General features: G+C 40.1%; 1 protein-coding gene across 1 annotated transcript; it reads left to right on the forward strand.

Annotated features, from left to right (window-relative positions):
- The first annotated feature begins 1,196 nt into the window (after positions 1-1,196).
- LOC146272592 (voltage-dependent calcium channel subunit alpha-2/delta-2-like) lies at positions 1,197-15,694 on the forward strand. Its single transcript, XM_084704872.1, has 38 exons — positions 1,197-1,417; positions 3,508-3,589; positions 4,491-4,607; positions 4,856-4,912; positions 5,761-5,805; positions 5,993-6,131; positions 6,254-6,385; positions 6,485-6,542; positions 6,637-6,687; positions 6,792-6,891; positions 7,064-7,225; positions 7,468-7,578; positions 7,709-7,787; positions 8,195-8,244; positions 8,413-8,502; positions 8,671-8,736; positions 8,850-8,924; positions 9,023-9,097; positions 9,313-9,384; positions 9,511-9,582; positions 9,673-9,734; positions 9,856-9,932; positions 10,023-10,083; positions 10,174-10,271; positions 10,429-10,519; positions 10,817-10,879; positions 10,991-11,094; positions 11,179-11,277; positions 11,375-11,466; positions 11,594-11,641; positions 11,811-11,882; positions 11,980-12,132; positions 12,252-12,304; positions 12,582-12,637; positions 12,724-12,847; positions 12,930-13,039; positions 13,144-13,226; positions 13,310-15,694. Exons 1-38 carry the CDS (start codon positions 1,302-1,304, stop codon positions 13,403-13,405), a joined length of 3,291 nt encoding a protein of 1,096 aa, XP_084560998.1. The 5' UTR covers positions 1,197-1,301; the 3' UTR covers positions 13,406-15,694.
- The last annotated feature ends 1,049 nt before the right edge of the window (positions 15,695-16,743 follow it).

Raw genomic sequence — 16,743 nt, forward strand, 5'->3', positions numbered from 1 at the left:
CAATGTTGACATAGAGAACGCACATACGCGTACAAAACTGGAGTATATTTCGGCCTTTAGAGGTTACATGTATCTAAAATACAATGGATCTAACAGAGACACATCTAAAATCACTTCTAAAGTTTGCTCTTAATGTGGCATGACATTAGAATATTAATTTCAATAGGACTACCAACATAAATACGCAATCACTTTTTAATCTACTGTAGATTTCCTCCCCAAATATCAGTTCTTTTAAACATAGTATTTGGTTCCCAGGGGAGAGCAGCAGGAGGACTGTGTGGTCAGTAACTAGACGACCCAGTAAGACATGGCAGCAGGATCATCTTCTTGGGCTGTCAGGGAAAGGCCAATATGCTGAACCTCCTTGACTGCAGAAACAGCTAACTGGAGCTGTTCTTTCACAGTCTGTTTACATAGTGGGTGACTGAAATAATAGCATCAGAACTGCTCACATTCCTAGGTTGAACTATGGGATGGATAACAGTGGTGTATTGTAGTACAACAGTATGTTGTAGTACAACATAGTGAATATTGTAGTTATGACGGTTTCAAAGTATGTATGTTTGAAGTGAAGCCTACCCTATATCTGTTGCAACACTCCATTGCATCTTATGCTTTGTTCCATTTTTAGTCTCTTCTGTTCTTTGATGCCTATCTGGTGGTCCTTGTCTGTTTTGGGTCATTATTTATTACACTCATATGCCGGGTCAATAACAAGTTCATATGCCAAGTCCACAGGCAGTGGGCCTACAGGTTAAATATGGTAATGTATGACCTGTTGTTAATTATCAGGCTGTTAATATGGATGTTTTTTTACTTACCTGAAAATTTGATAATGGCGTATGCATCATTGGCTACTCTATGGTATGTGTTAACGTGGTTTATCTTGAGGTTTCAATACTTAAAAAGTTGTCAGTATGAAGCAACACAATAGGCTACAATTCACTGTGCGATATTAGCGATGATTAGTGAGTGCAGCCTCGGAAGCACGACTTGACTTGAGGCTCGTGCAGAATGTCTTGACAACCCATGGGATACTGATCAGATTGTTGAAATAGTGGGCGAGTGAGGCAGCGCAAGCGAGCAATCGAGCAACTGCGGTATCTAGTAACGCCGCTGCATCAATGTAGCAAGTGCACTCCATTGAGAGTCCATGAAATCGTTTTGTTTTAACGTCGACATGACCAGTGGAACGTAATAACAGAAGCAACTGAGCGTTGGAACCTGACAAGACTTAATCGCATCGTGAACTCTTTATTCACATATTGAAATCCCGTTCCTGAGATTTTTAATGGAAAATGGCGATAGGCATACAGTCTTGCAGCATCGTCTGCTCGGTATCTTTCCAGATTATCTTGATATTCAATGCACCGTGGCCTGGAGCGCAGGGTCTTACATTCCCTCAGCAATACACGTAAGTAGCTACATGTCGTCAAAGCGATAGAAAGCTAAATGTATACTATTGTCTATATAAGTGTAGGTGACTTAATATCATTTTGATCTATAATCGATTTCTCTTAAAGTATTGGTGATTTAGGAGACGCTCATTGGGTTGTCTTTGGATGCACTGTCGTTGTATAAGATCTGCATTAGGCTCCTACATCCAAATCAGTTTTTATTCAGGTTGTTACCGTTGTTTTCTAATATTATACCAAAAATCAAATAACAGTATAGGCGGAATTAAGTGTTATGTGCATGATTCAAGAATAATGATAATTTTCAATAACCTACACAATTTATATTTTAGCCATTAAATTATATATGGTTTTAATCTTTCGAATCTGAACACTAGGGAAAATGTTCCCTGCGTAACTCCATTTGCATTATACCTATTCTTTGTGAAATTATTTGTGGGAACTCACATATATAGCTGACATAGCCAACCGTACTCAACATAAAATCTAAAATTCATGCTGAAAAGAGATTTAGTAGCCTAGTTAACTTTCTCCCAGATCTTTATGCTTGTGGTGACCATTTCTCAATGAGATCAGTAACATAAGAAAATGTTATGTAACAAATTATTTATTTGGGATTTGGAGATTGTAAAATCATGTATGGATAACTCAGGTTATGGAATGAAACAACCGCATGGATTAACAGAAGCTGATCCATCCTATACAGTAGAACATTGGTTTGTATTCAAGTTAACCTAAGGTCCAATCAGCCTGCAGTGGAATCTGTGTTTCTACTTTTAATTATCCCCTGCTCGGCTCTCCCATTTCCCCCTTTAACCCATCACTCATAAGAACAGCTGGCACATGACAACAGCTATCCGGGCCTTTCTCCAGGCACTGTAGTCAGGCAGCATCGGTAAGAAGAGTCGCCAGATGGAACAGAGATCTTTAGGACTATGTGAGGAAGTTCTGGCCAATCACAGCTGCAGTTACTGGGGCAGTCAGTGCAGTCTATGAAGCAGGGATGTGTGTGTCCGTGAGTGTGTGTGTGAATATATACCGGGTGTACATAAGGCGTTCATTGTGTGATGAATTGCCAGAACGATAGCCTAATGTTCCTCCTGATTTTCTGCTGAGTGCCTTAAAACAACACCACTCCATCTGGGTCTCTCCATGTGAGCTAAATGAAGCAGAATCACCACGCTGAAGAACAGCAGCTTCTACCAATTAAGAATTAATACTGCAGCAGTCAGGATTTATTCCCTCTCTTCTTCTTTCAACCCTCTAACCCTCCCTCCCCTCTATGGTTTTCTCCCACTCCCGCCCTCTCTCACGCCCCTCCCTCTCTCGATCTCCCTCTGTCTTTCTCTCCCACTCCCATCCCGTTCCATCCTTTTTTCCTCCCTCCTTCCCACATCTCTAAGTGAATATGGGTCACAGCAAGTAGTGTTACTTTCTTCCTCGCCCCAGGGGTGTGTGTATGGCAGGTAACAAAGAGTAAGAAAGATGTGCTTCAGTTCCAGCACACGTCTGCATTACAGGGTCTCACAGGGTCTTGGAGCAGAGGAAATGGAACACACTCAGAAAACCCAGGATTGTACTTCAGTTGCTCTGAGTCATACAGTTTAGGGCTACTCTGCAGATCTGTGGGCAGCAGTCATGTAACAAAGACTCTTTAGTCATGCACTATCATTGACATGCCTTTATCACTCTCCATTACTGCATATCGTATTATGCAATCGTTTCAGATTGTTTGCTTGTCTTCTATTACACTACAACAGTGTCCCTGCATCTTATTTCTATGACAACACAATAGGTTTAGTCACTCAAACAGTCGTGTTGTTTTTCTTTTTATGTACTTGTCTTCAGCTGTAAGGGTGTACGTGACAGTACATTATGCCACCCATCCAGCCAAAGTGGATGGGTTACTTTGAATGTCATGAAGCATTATATTATCTTGTTTCAGTCATACTTTGTATGTATTATAGCCTAATCAAAGGAGTAATTAGAAACCTTTTCACTGATACCACATATTTAACATGCATTTTTTCTTCTGTCAATTCTTATAACTTGCATTGTTCACCTAACCCTAGTCTTGTATTGTCTCCAGGATAATGCACTGGGCCAGGCGTATCGAACAGGAGATTGACAGAGTCTTCCAGCACATCAGTGGAGCCCAGCAGCTGAAGTCGGTGAGGACGGTCTCCTGTGCCTTTACAAATGTACTCAGTACAAGAAGTTGTGTTTTTCTCTGAGAGTAGCCATGTGGAGTCCGATTTGGTTTGTCCTTCATGCTGTCAGAGAGTGAATGAGCCTGTCATAAACCTTCACTTGTCAAAAAATCAAACCTTAGCTCTTCGGTTAGCCACAAGGCTACTTTTGCTGTTCCTCCTCCCGCTGTGAGAGATGCGTGGGAGCATATCCCTTGTTGTTTGAGTTATGACTGATGGCCATGGCTCGTGTCCTCAGTGTTTGTGTCACAGCAGAGCAGATGGTCTGGCAGCCTGTACTAATGCCTATATGTGAGCCATGTAATTCTCTGTTCATTTGGTTGTTCATCCATAATTGTAGCCAGTGTCTGAAACAGGCTGGATCTATTGGGGACAATGAGTTTGAAGACATTGTATGACTCAAGATTACTTAATACACCTGCTGGCAATGTGAGCCATAAATGACCATTGCGACTGTCTTTACATTAAGGTCATATTAACTACCATGTCACTGCATAACAATACATATAGTAACACATTTGTAGGTACTTAGAATTGCTATTTAATTAAACGGTATTAAGTGTTACTGGTATAGTTTATTCCAAAAGTGTAAGTCAGGCACAGTATGGGTGAGGGGTGAAAGGTTAAGTGGAAGTTGTAAAGAGGCAGGGGAAAGTTGAGTTGCCAAAACAAGATCAATGTTAACATCCACTAAGCCTTGGAATGCCCAACCTCAAAGTTGATACTACACATACTGCTATGAATTTATATAAATGGTGTATACATGGCAAAATAAATAAAGTATACGTATAAAGTATGAACGTTAATGTAACCTTAAATATTGCCCAGTTCTGTAAGATTGAGTTTCCAAATGTCTTTCCAGATCTACAATGAGAAAAGAAGACAGTTCAGCCTGGTGAAAAATTCACCCCGAGAAATTGTGGAGAAGGTGGCCTCAGATATAGAGAAGCTGCTGACCAAGAAGAGGGAAGCACTTGATGTAAGTCAGTAAATTCTTACCTTCACAGAAACAGACAGTAATTAGATCAAACAAATAAAATATATAATAGGAACCCACAGAATCTCAGTAACAGTTACTTTTCATTTACTTTATTTAAAATTGTCTCTGCTCCAGATATAGTTTTCTATCTGCAGTGACCATATTAAGTAATGTCATCCTGTGTGCAGTATTAATAGAGGACTTTTAAACACACCTTCTTCTCTAACTTGAACATATTTGATTTGCAGAAGCTGGCAAGAGAAGCAGAGCGCCTTCAGAGGGAGCATCCATGGCAGGATAGCAAGGTGAACCCCAAAAGAACACACTGTATTAGCCAGACAGTATCCTACTCAGCAATCCTCAGTCGACTGAGAGTGACAGTTAAAAGTTTGAGTTAGTAGTGGAATAAGTCATAAATGACCAAAACTTTAACAGCCGTTAACAACCGTATAAATCACTCATTCCACTGTCCACCATCCTTAAACAGAATTAATCATAATCTGAGTTCCAGAGATGATCACTTAGACAAAGCCAGAAGATGAGCTGGTTCCCGTAGCGCTATACTGGCTGATGCAGCGGCCTGGGTGAGCTCAGCCAGGGGGCTCTCTTGAGCCCGACACACATTGGCATTCCACTTTTCCACTTGGTTTGGCCCATTAGCCCACTGATGCAGGACTGGATCTATGGACTCAACCACATTCTCCCACGTGACCTCATCTTTCCCCTGGGCAGTGACTCTTGTTATGAGCATCACCACAGAATAGCAGTCCCTGTATTTGGCTGAGTAAATCTCTGGGATAAACATTCTCCTTTTGCATGAGCCCATTGTTTGACTGTTTTCAACACTGTCAAGATTAATGAACTGTGATGTGCAAACCAGGACTCCTATTTAAGACCCGTTCATGGTAACCTTTGTTTTAAGTTTCATTTGTGAGGTCAAGAAGTTACACCACACTACCACAGTAGTGAAAACACCATAATGGATTTAACTACACATCACAGGGAAAGTTTTCAGAAAAATATTTAGTTACACTTATCAGAGGACTTGACCCTTGAAGATTTGTGTTGCAGATTTAGTTAAAACTGGTAAAAGTGGTAAAAACTGAAACTACAGATACGGATTGACATATATATTTTTTGACCTTTTTTTCAGGAATGGGACATGAAGTATTATGACTCAAAAGCAGAGTTGGATTATGTGAGTCTGTACTGTTTGTTCATAAATTTGGCAGTTTGTAGGATTTTTTTTGCTGATGTATTAAGAACATTCTATTCACATTGTTGATATTTTTTGCATTATCAGATGTTTCTGTTTGTTTGTGTGTGTCTGTGTGCTTGTGTGTGTTTGCTTACTCATGTATCTCTGTTTTTGTTTATGTGTGAAGTATTCCTTACAGGATGGTGAAGGGGAACCCAAAAATCCCTATCACCGAAAGTTGGAGTTTGTATATGACCCCTACTTCAAAAACAATGTTAACTACTCTAGCACAGCAGTTCAGATCCCCACAGACATTTACAAAGGAGGTATGTACAAACATTAACAAGTGTTTGCAAATATTTGCTAACAACTTTATCATGAGAAAACATATAAGTCCACATTTGTCAGTGGATAGTTTTTTGTGGAGTTAAGTGTGTGTCTCCTTTAGCTCCAGTGATCCTGAATGAGCTGAACTGGACTCAGGCATTAGAAAAGGTGTTCATTGAGAACAGTAGAGAGGATCCCTCACTTCTCTGGCAAGCGTTTGGGAGTGCTACTGGAGTGACCCGTTACTACCCAGGTAGGTTCCCACCTGTCAGCAGAGCCTCAAAACGACCCAGACACATTCCTGTGAAAATAAGATAATCTAAATGAAACGTCTCAATGCCTGACTCTATAGCCACACCTTGGAGAGCTCCTGATAAGATTGACCTATACGATGTTAGACGGAGACCCTGGTATGGAAAGATTTCTTATCTGCTAAAGTTAAATTAACAACTAATTTAAATATTCCTAAAAATGATTATCTGAGAATGATCTACTGTGTCCCAGGTACATCCAGGGGGCGTCATCACCTAAAGACATGGTTATCCTTGTGGATGTGTGAGTGACCTTTAGAATGTTTACAGTTTTCTGGTGGGCATGCATAAGTATTGTGAGTTTCACATTGTTAACACATTGTGCTGATCTTATTTTATACCCACTAGGAGTGGCAGTGTGAGTGGACTTACTTTAAAGCTCATTAAGGCATCAGTTATGGAGATGCTGGACACCTTGTCTGATGATGACTATGTCAACGTTGCCAGGGTGAGTTTGTATTTAATTACAGTTCTCTTTACACTTTTATCCCTTTTGTCAACAATTCCACAGTCTTTCTGCAGACCTCACATGTTTGTTCTCTGTTATATTTCCAATTAACATTAATATTCCAATTATGGGATGATATATGGAAATGTTCCCCGTTTTTTGTGTGTTTCAGTTTAATGAGAAGGCAGAAGCTGTGGTCCCTTGCTTCACACACTTGGTTCAGGCCAATGTCCGGAATAAGAAGATATTCAAAGAGGCAGTGCAGCAAATGCAAGCTAAAGGCACCACAGACTACAAGTCTGGCTTTCATTTTGCCTTCCACCAGCTTTTAAATGTAACTAAATAAAACCTCTACATTTAATGCACTTCCATGGATGTCCATATTTATGACTTCTATTAAATTGGTTGTTTGAGTCGTTAAAAAGACAACTTGGGGTTTATATGTTGCTGTGGTCTGATAAAATAATAATAATAAGTATAGTAATTATTATAATAATCTATTAAGTATTGTGCAACAACTTTCTACTAAATTAATTTATTCATCTTCATTCTTTCAATTTTTTAAATCTTTATCAGAAGACTAATGTTCCAAGAGCCAACTGCAACAAAATAATCATGCTGTTTACTGATGGTGGGGAGGACAGAGCTCAGGATATCTTTGAGCAGTATAACAGGCCCAACAGGACGGTTGGTTTCTCAAAAAATCTCTTTTTTATTATACGTGTTTGTTAAATGTTTTGTAGAACCTCCTCTGCACTTTCTGACGTTCATTATTTGCATTAAACTTCATTTGTGGTCAACATGTCTTTCTCCCAAGGTTCGAGTGTTCACATTCTCTGTGGGACAACACAACTATGATGTCACACCCTTGCAGTGGATTGCCTGCGCCAATAAAGGTGAGTGGGCGTTTGTAGAGGGTCTTTAATCTAAACAGGTTTAGAAGATGCCTCCTCTTAAAAAAATCCTTGCATTATAACCCGCGTGGTTATAAGTTCCTCACATACTGTAGCTCTCAACGTTGGCATTTCTTATATAATAACAGCCATAAATATGTGGTGTTTCTCAATCTCTCTTTCTCTCTCTCTGTCTCTCTCTCTCTCTCTCTCTCTCTCTCTCTCTCTCTCTCTCTCTCTCTCTCTCTCTCTCTCTTCCTCTCTCTCTCTATCTCTCTCTCTCTCTGTCTCTCTCTTCCTCTCTTCCTCTCTCTCTTTCTCTCTCTTTCTCTCTCTCTCTGTCTCTCTCTCTGTCTCTCTCACACACTCTTCCTCTTCTTCTCTCTCTCTGTCCCTCTCTTGCATGCTAGGTTACTATTTTGAGATCCGCTCCATCTGTGCCATAAGGATTAACACCCAGGTGGGTTTGTCTAGTGCCTTTCACACAGCTGATCCCTGGCCACTGTCCCTTGTTCTTTTTGGGATTCTGATTTCTGGAGTTGTTTTTGTAATGGAAACATTTAATGAAGCGAGTAGTTGTATGCTACACTGTATGGTGCTATGAGTTTTTACGTTCCTGTGTCTTCAGGAGTACCTGGACGTGTTGGGCCGCCCTATGGTTCTGGCAGGCAGCGTCGCTAAGCAAGTTCAATGGACAAATGTCTATCAAGATGCATTGGTGAGACCATCTAAATGAGATGTTATCTATGTTTGCTTCAACTACCAATGAAAATTCAAATTAACATATATTTTACACTGCGTCATCTTCCATTTCCTGTAATTAATGCATGTATTGTTTTTTGTTTATTTTGCTACTATCAATAAATAAAATCTTTGTCCTTTTCAGGGTCTGGGGCTCGTTGTGACTGGGACTATGCCTGTATTTAATCTGACGGTGGAAGGCAACTCACAGGTACAGTTTAAAAATAAAATGTATATTGCCTTCTGCTGTTTTATATTCCGCTGTTATTTTCCAATATACATATGTGGTGATACAATAAACAATAATATATTATTGTCCCCCAGAATCAACTCATATTAGGAGTCATGGGAGTGGATGTACATCTGGATGAAATAAAGAGACTGACACCGCGATACAATGTCAGTGCAGATCTCACAAACTTTCACTTCCTCACAATCTACTCTAAATCTAGTAGATTTACAGGCACAAACCTTTTCTCTTTTCCTTTCTTCCTCAGCTTGGAGCAAATGGATATATCTTTGCTATTGATCCAAATGGATACCTTCTTCTGCACCCCAACCTTCACCAAAAGGTGATTCGACATTTGATACAACGTAATTCCAAAATTCTTATCAGGAAAGGACTGTAAATAATGTGCAGTACACTGCACATTCCGTAGTCGTATTATACTTTTTTTCATTTTAAACATAGCCTCTCGTTGATTATCTCAGGATAATCTTTGTCAAACTTTTTTTTTTTTTTACTTTTTGTAATTGATCTTTTGTTTGCACACATGACATTTCCTAGCTTGTGGATCTCCCAGAGCCTGTAACACTTGACTTCCTGGATGCAGAGGTGGAGGACAGCAGCAAACAGGAGGTGAGGATGGAGCTTCTGGAAGGATCTCCTCTTCTGTGACCTGCTGTGTGCATGCCCAACTGATATACTGGATGTACAGGTACCACAGGGTGACCAGTTAATACGTTGTTATGTTTTTATCTCCAGATCCGTCGACAAATGATTGATGGAAGACCTGGTGAAACCCAGATAAAGACGCTCATCAAATCAATGGATGAGGTATGTCATTGCTGTCTGTTTGTGTTTGTGTGACGCGTTCAATCATTAAGATAAAAGCGTATCGTCATTTATTTATGTCTTCCATTGCAGCAATATCTTGATGAAGCATTTCGAACTTACACTTGGACACCAATTAATGGCACAGATTACAGGTGACTGTGCCTTGAATTATGGTTTCAGAATACCCTAATGGAAGCTAAATTGTTAGACATTTTTAAGAAACTGCTTCTATCTCGACTATTTACCTTGTGTGTGACATCCATCCCTCTGCAGCCTGGGTTTAGTACTGCCTACCTACAGTGAATACTTCATCCAGGCAGACTTGAGTGATGTGATGCTGCAGCTTAAGTGTGAGTATCTGTCTGTTAAACCCCACTCTTATCTCCCTGCTTGACTCTGCCAAAAGAGGTAATACTCTGATACCTCTCCCACTCGTATAGATCTACAATCACTGCTGCCCAGCTCCTTTGAAGAAGGAGGCCATGTTTTCCTGGCTCCTAGGTAATGTATGCATGTGTGTGTTTATATCCGTGTGCGGTTTGTGTGCGTGTCTGCAATATAACTATCTCATTTATTTTATCTTTCCTCCAGAGAATACTGCAAACGCCTGCATATATCTGACAACAACACACAGTTTCTGGAGAACTTTGTGTCCCTCATGGTGGAGATTACCCTGGAGTCTGAAGATTGTGAGTTAATGTGTTTCTATGTACCTGAAGAAGATGGATGTGTGCTACTTAATCATCAGTTTCACTGATGACATGCATACATTCACGTCAAGAGTGGACACTAACATGTTGACAGAGCCCTAACCCATTCAGTTATCCATGGTGTGTGTGATCTTAGGTGATCAAGGCCTCATCCACAACCTGATCTTGGATTCTGGAATCATGTGGCAGCTTGCATCCAGAGTGTGGAAGAACAAGGATCTAAATTCGTAAGTGGACTAAATATTAATTGGTGGCATAAATAAGCTTTGCATGTGTGATTGTTTATTTTTTACAGCTACATAATATTGTTTCCCAAAGTTTCTAAAGCTAAGACTAGGACCTTTGTTTGATACAAAAAAGTATTGGTTCCCTAATAGGTTTGGTTTTGTTATTTAAAGACCCCAAAAAAAAGATGGTTTTTGAATGTTGAATATGATTTGAGAGAGTTTGTAAGACATTATACTTATTGTCCCTTGTCCTACTGTATTTTAAAGACAGTGACACCACCGTATAATGTGCTTCAGGTATGGCTTCCTGGCTTTATTTGCTGCAACAGATGGGGGAATTACTCGGGTTTTTCCAAACAGGTGAGAGAAGAAGAAGTGGGTTATGGGACGACTTCTGTTTTTATGTTGTGTTACTTGACTGTATCCTGATGCTGCTCAGCTAGTGAATGAGTTCTCTTTTATACGGTTCAGTGCTGCTGAGTCATGGGATGAGGACCCGGAGCCCTTCAATTCCAACTATTATCGCCGCAGCCTGGACAACAAGGGATACATGTTTAGACCACCTCTCAGAGCCTGTGAGTCCACATTTATGATACGTGAAAGATATCTCAGTATCTTCTATTTGGTTCAACGTAAACCCTGTCAACCTCTTGTTGTAGCAATGGAGGAGGCAGCAAGCTCAGAGAATGGCTCTTTAGGGATTCTGGTCAGCTCCTCAGTGGAAGTTCATTTTGGAGACAAGATTCTGAAACCAGCAGGTGGGAATTATTAATAATTAGATTTTTGTGAGATTATTAAATGTCTGTTTGGTGCAGAGCAGCTCACTGTGTCTTTCTTGTTTATCTTCATTGTTAGTGGTGGGAGTGAAACTGGACTTTGAAGCTTGGGTAGATAAGTTTAAGATCTTGGCCAGCAATGTTTCAGACAGTCGCCAGGGCTCACACAAGGTACCTAAATGCATGTGCTCAATGCAAAAAAGAGCAGTTTTTGGCATGACTGTGAAGTGGTTTTAACAGGCTACATTTGTAGTCAGTGTAAAGAGAGATGATTTCAGCTTTGCCTTCCTTTGGACAGTGTGGTCCTTCCAGAAGCTGTGAGATGGACTGTGAAGCTAACACTGATGTAAGAATATATTTTCTGTTTAAAACCTGATTTATGCCTGCAGAAACATAGAAACGTCAATGTTGTGTTGGATAGGATTTAAATGAATAAGAATTTAAAGGAGGGAAGAGAGTAAGATTAAGTAAGATCTGTCACTGCTGTAATAATCCGGACAATACTTTGTCTCTAGGACCTTTTGTGTTATCTGATTGACGATGGTGGGTTCCTGGTCATGTCTAATCAGAGGGATCACTGGAAAAAGGTACGCTGTCTCATTTGACGTGTACAGTATGTAGCTAGTTTAGCAACTGAATAGTCTTGAAATCAGGTTACAAACTAAGTTTCTACTACTTTTGCAGGTGGGCCTTTTCTTTGGTGAGGTGGACCCCTTCTTGATGCACGCCTTGTACAACAACTCAATCTACGCCCGACGCCAGTCTTTCCAATACCAGTCAGCCTGTGAGCCTGTCAGCAGCAGCCATACAGGCGCTGCTCCGAGGGGCATTTTTGTGGTCAGATACCTTACATACATCCTAGTTAGATCATCAACATAGACGTGCTCTCATTACCATTATACCTATGAATAATGAGATTTATTCTCTTTCACTCCTTTCTCAATGGGATGTTTTAGCCCTCAATTGCAGACATCCTGAGTCTGGCCTGGTGGAGTTCAGCAATGGCATGGTGAGACACTCTGCTCTATGATCTGGAAGTCTGTTTAACTGAGCCTAGCATGGTCAGATTGTAACTAAACCTACAGAGGTGTGTTTGCTATGGCCACAGTTGTTCATAGAATGACTGAGAGACACAAAACAAGCTACGGATCAGCCATTTTACCTCGTTCTTCTCTAAGATAATTTCCTTCCACTATGCCATTGTGCTTTACTCCTGAATTTGAGTGGTAATGTTTCTAGCACATCTCCTCCTTGTCTCACTGTGTGCTTTCTGGTCCGTTTCCCAGGTCTTTAATGCAGCAGCTACTCTATGGATTGGCTTACAACAGTTGGCTTTACTCAGGTTTGTGCTCCCAACACATGCGTTTGTGTCCTAGCCAGCTTGGCTCATTTGCCATGTGAGTTATACTGTGTGTGGGTGTATTGCAGGCGATATTCTGGCTGAAGGGTTCGATATCAGAGAAAGCAGCTGTGTAACCATCCAAAGTCAGTTTTACTTCACCAATACTACCAACTCATATAATGTGCTGCAAGATTGCGGAAACTGCTCCAGGTTTGTGTGTATGCAATTGCAATTTCTCACCACCACACATTTTTTGTATACACGCCAGCATTGATGGTTTTTATTTCCATAGGTTGTTCCACGCCAAGAGGATAGACAACACCAACCTGCTTTTTGTAGTGGCTGAAACATTGCCCTGCAGCTCCTGTGAGATAGAGAAACTGACCCAGAGCAGGACAGAATGTATCCTTCCTACAATCAATGGGTTTAATGACTGAACCGGTTTATAAATGACCCCCTAAATTCCCATTTAAGCAGTCAGATAGCTTCTTAACCCATGTTTACAGTTCAGGAGGAGAACCCCTGTGAGGTTTTGAGCTCTGCACGTTATCGTAAAGGACCGGCTAACTGCTTTGACTACAGTGCTGGGGTAAGGAGATGTATAGAGTAACAAATATGTTAACGCTGGTTATAACTATCCAAATGTAACACATTTTTTATTCCCTTATGAAGGAGAACACTACTGAGTGTGGGCGAGGCCATTCCCTACAGACTTCAGTTGGAATCCTAATTTCTGTTCAGTTGATCCTGGTTCTCCTTTGTCTCTAACACCTGGGTTAGATCCAAGTCAAGGTCATATTCCTGCCATTTCCGTAACTTGTTTTCATGTTACACATACTGTAATCACCTCAGGTCATTTTTGACCTCTGCCAAAACAATAGGTATGGTGTCTTCCACAAATGAAAATGTATGTGCATCCTTCCTTTCTACCTTGCCATTCTGCCATCTTAAACCTCAAGATTTTTATGACAACGGGATTAATTTTAATTATGCATATCTCTGAAAACCACTCAATTTGTTTACTTTAATGCTTCCACAAAAGCTTGGTAGGATTGACATGCTTCCAAAAGCCAAGAAGGCGCTGAGAGATCAAAAACTTTGATAAGAATAGCTAGTCAGTTGTCAAAAACACATTTTGGTCTCTTTAATTTCCTGTTATCAAACATAATATATATGAATAGATGCTCACACTGTGTGGCTTCATTATCATACTGTACATTTTGATAACATTTGTCATTACATTTGGAACATTGAAGAAGCACTTATGAAGCCTCAACTTGCATCTTGTACAATAATTAATTTCATCTTGAAAGCTCATGCACTTGTGTATGCTATTGTATGGGGAATGTAGCTTATTGACAGCTTTTGGTGTTTTGCTTTAGTTATGCAGCTGCCATGCTGAACCTTACTTATGGATTACTTCCTCGTCTGATCAGAGCGTAGCCCCCAGAGCCTTTGTGGATATACAGTGATATTTTTGACAAGCTGTTTTGATGAAATATTTGTACATTTTCTTTTTATGTCCACCTGGCTTTCCAGCCAGCAGTGCCTTGGTGCACTCCTATTGGTTGGCAGAGACTTGGATCTTATTGTTCCCGCAGCCCCTTGAGAATGGCACACAGATTCTATTTGACTGGTAAGGACTATGAACCAGACTATGAATGACAGAGTTTGATTCTCTGTATTGATTATGTACTAATGGACTGCAGAAGGTAAGCTGGTTCAGTCCTGGACTGAATTGTACATTTTCTGATTTGGAGCTAAGCACAGTAGACACACAGTTGGATCACAGCTGCTGTATGAATTCTCTGCCCCCGGGGAGAATAAATATTTTACCCACGTTTTTTTGTTTTTTTAATGATAATGGAGAAAGGTGTGGAGCATGGAAGAACAAACAGAGATACTTGGTGTAATCTCTTGGTTCTATGGTTCTAAGTCAACCTGGACCAAAGCACAGACCCTGTCCAATGACAGGAATCCTCATTACCTTCAAAGTATTTTCTTTGCCAATCATGAAGAAGCAACAGACTAAGGAACACTAACTTCTTCAAATAATGGCTTCAAATATACTTGACTGGTATTTTACCAAGGTTTTCAGTATTCATTCTAGTAACATTGTGATATTGATTAAAACAAATCTGTATGCATTTATAGACAGCATTTTGTGACATTAGTCTAGACTGTTTATTACTTACTTTTAAGGTCAGTGTTATAATTGAATGTGTTGGGTTTTAAAGATACTTAACTGCATGGTATTGTCACAGAAATTACAGTCAATGTGAGTACTGTAGATTACTGTAGGTATTTTTTGTTTATTTTTCCTTCTGAGGGCTCACTCCCTTCCAGTGGTAGTGGGATTTAACATGAACGCCACCTTAAGGGTATTTAAGGATATTCATACGAGGCATTTGGTAACAAATAGGACAGATGTAATGCTTTAGGATGGATTAAATGAAAACAGACAAGTGTTGGATTACATGATAAATGACCGTCACCGTCTGTCCTCACAGGATAAATACTACATTTTGCCTACAGGGGTCAGAGTTTGTAAATAAGTGGGCTGATACCTGCCATGTTCTACAGAGGGGGTATAGGGTTAAGGGGGAGGGGGGGGTTGCATGGAATTTGATGCTGATATCATGACGTGAGCATTCTTAATCTTACCTGTGGTCAATGAAATAGAGTCATTGATTTATAATGCACACAGTTTATTTTAATGAAATTCAAGGATAGTTGAATGTTTATAATGATTTTGGCTGGGCATTGTATGCAGTTTACATGAAGTATACAGTATTTTTATTTATTAAGTATGAAGTAATATGAATGTCAGTGTCTTTCTGTGCAGTTGATTTGGTTTGCTGCTACTGTTGTCATTTGCTTGGGACAGAGTTGCCTCTCTTTGTGCCAGTCATGTCACCTAATTTATTGTACAGCTGACGCCAAGCAATCGTTGGATGAAGACCAACTTTGTAAAGATTTACTCAAATACATAAAAAATTATATAAATGTTTATATCTGATATTTGGTGATTAAAATCTGTTCATATTTTTCACTTTAGCTTTATGGTGTGCTCCTTTTCTCTCATGTCCATCATTTACTTTCAGTCATTTTTTTATTTATTTTGAATGCTATGTCTGTGTCATGAAACTAGTGTATTTTACTGGTAGTGCCACATGACACACCATGGATTCTATTTCTGAAATCATTTGTTTAGGATTGCGTTGTCCAGCCGGCTTCTCTTAGTAACTTCTTTGATCATTTACAAAACTATACCTTCAACATATAGTTTGTGGAATAAAAAAATAACTGGCCAAATGGGAATAATGTGACTTATTAGAAACTACAACTAAGCACATTTCTCATTCACGTCATATTGTATGATTGATAATGTGGTGACCTTGTCTGAAGGCTTCACTCAGCTTCCTCTTTGCCCTAGAAATTAAGCCAAGGGAGATAAACACGGCCAAAATCAGTAAGGCTACCTTCTACACACTTGTAACTACAAAACAAATTCTTCACAGAGCTTACAGTAAGTTAAAATGATACAGAAAGTTTTAGATTTTTGTTCTGATTGACAACAACTACAACCTTTACCTTTCCAACATCACGGCTCTTGGCTCTCATCTTGTTGACCTGGGATATTAATATTTTGTGTTGGACCTTTGTTTGACAGCATTTAACTGTTTTACCCCTGATTTTGCAACTGACTCCATATTGCTGGAGAGGTCATCCATCTCCATCTTGTATTCACTCTTCACCTTCACCAGCTTCTGCTTCACACGCTGAAGGCTGTCGATCTGCTCTCCCAGTTTGGCCACACTGTCGGCCTGCTTCTTGCGAAGTGCAGCAGCTGTTGATTCATGCTGTAGGGTGGACTCTTCAAGATCACGCCGCAGCTTCTGGTATTCAACCTCACGCTTCTTGTTCATCTCAATCTGAACAGATTTTGCACCTCCAGCTTCTTCAAGTCTCTCACTGATCTCCTCTAGTTCCCTGGAGAGATCAGACCTCTGCTTCTCCACCTTGGCCCTGGCAGCACGATCAGCCTCAATCTCTTCCTCCAGCTCTGAAAATGTGAGAAGGAGCCTCAATCCTCTTTTTGCCTC

Source organism: Hypomesus nipponensis, chromosome 9 (genome assembly GCF_054491055.1).
Source record: "Hypomesus nipponensis isolate SF chromosome 9, ASM5449105v1, whole genome shotgun sequence".
NCBI classification, from domain to species: Eukaryota; Metazoa; Chordata; class Actinopteri; order Osmeriformes; family Osmeridae; genus Hypomesus; species Hypomesus nipponensis.

Coding starts and splice junctions, on each gene's coding strand:
- LOC146272592 (XM_084704872.1), top strand. CDS start 1,302: ATGGCGATAGGCATACAGTCTTGCAGCATCGTCTGCTCGGTATCTTTC. Junction 1,418..3,507: donor ACATTCCCTCAGCAATACAC/GTAAGTAGCTAC, acceptor TATTGTCTCCAG/GATAATGCACTGGGCCAGGC. Junction 8,925..9,022: donor GACTGACACCGCGATACAAT/GTCAGTGCAGAT, acceptor TTTCTTCCTCAG/CTTGGAGCAAATGGATATAT.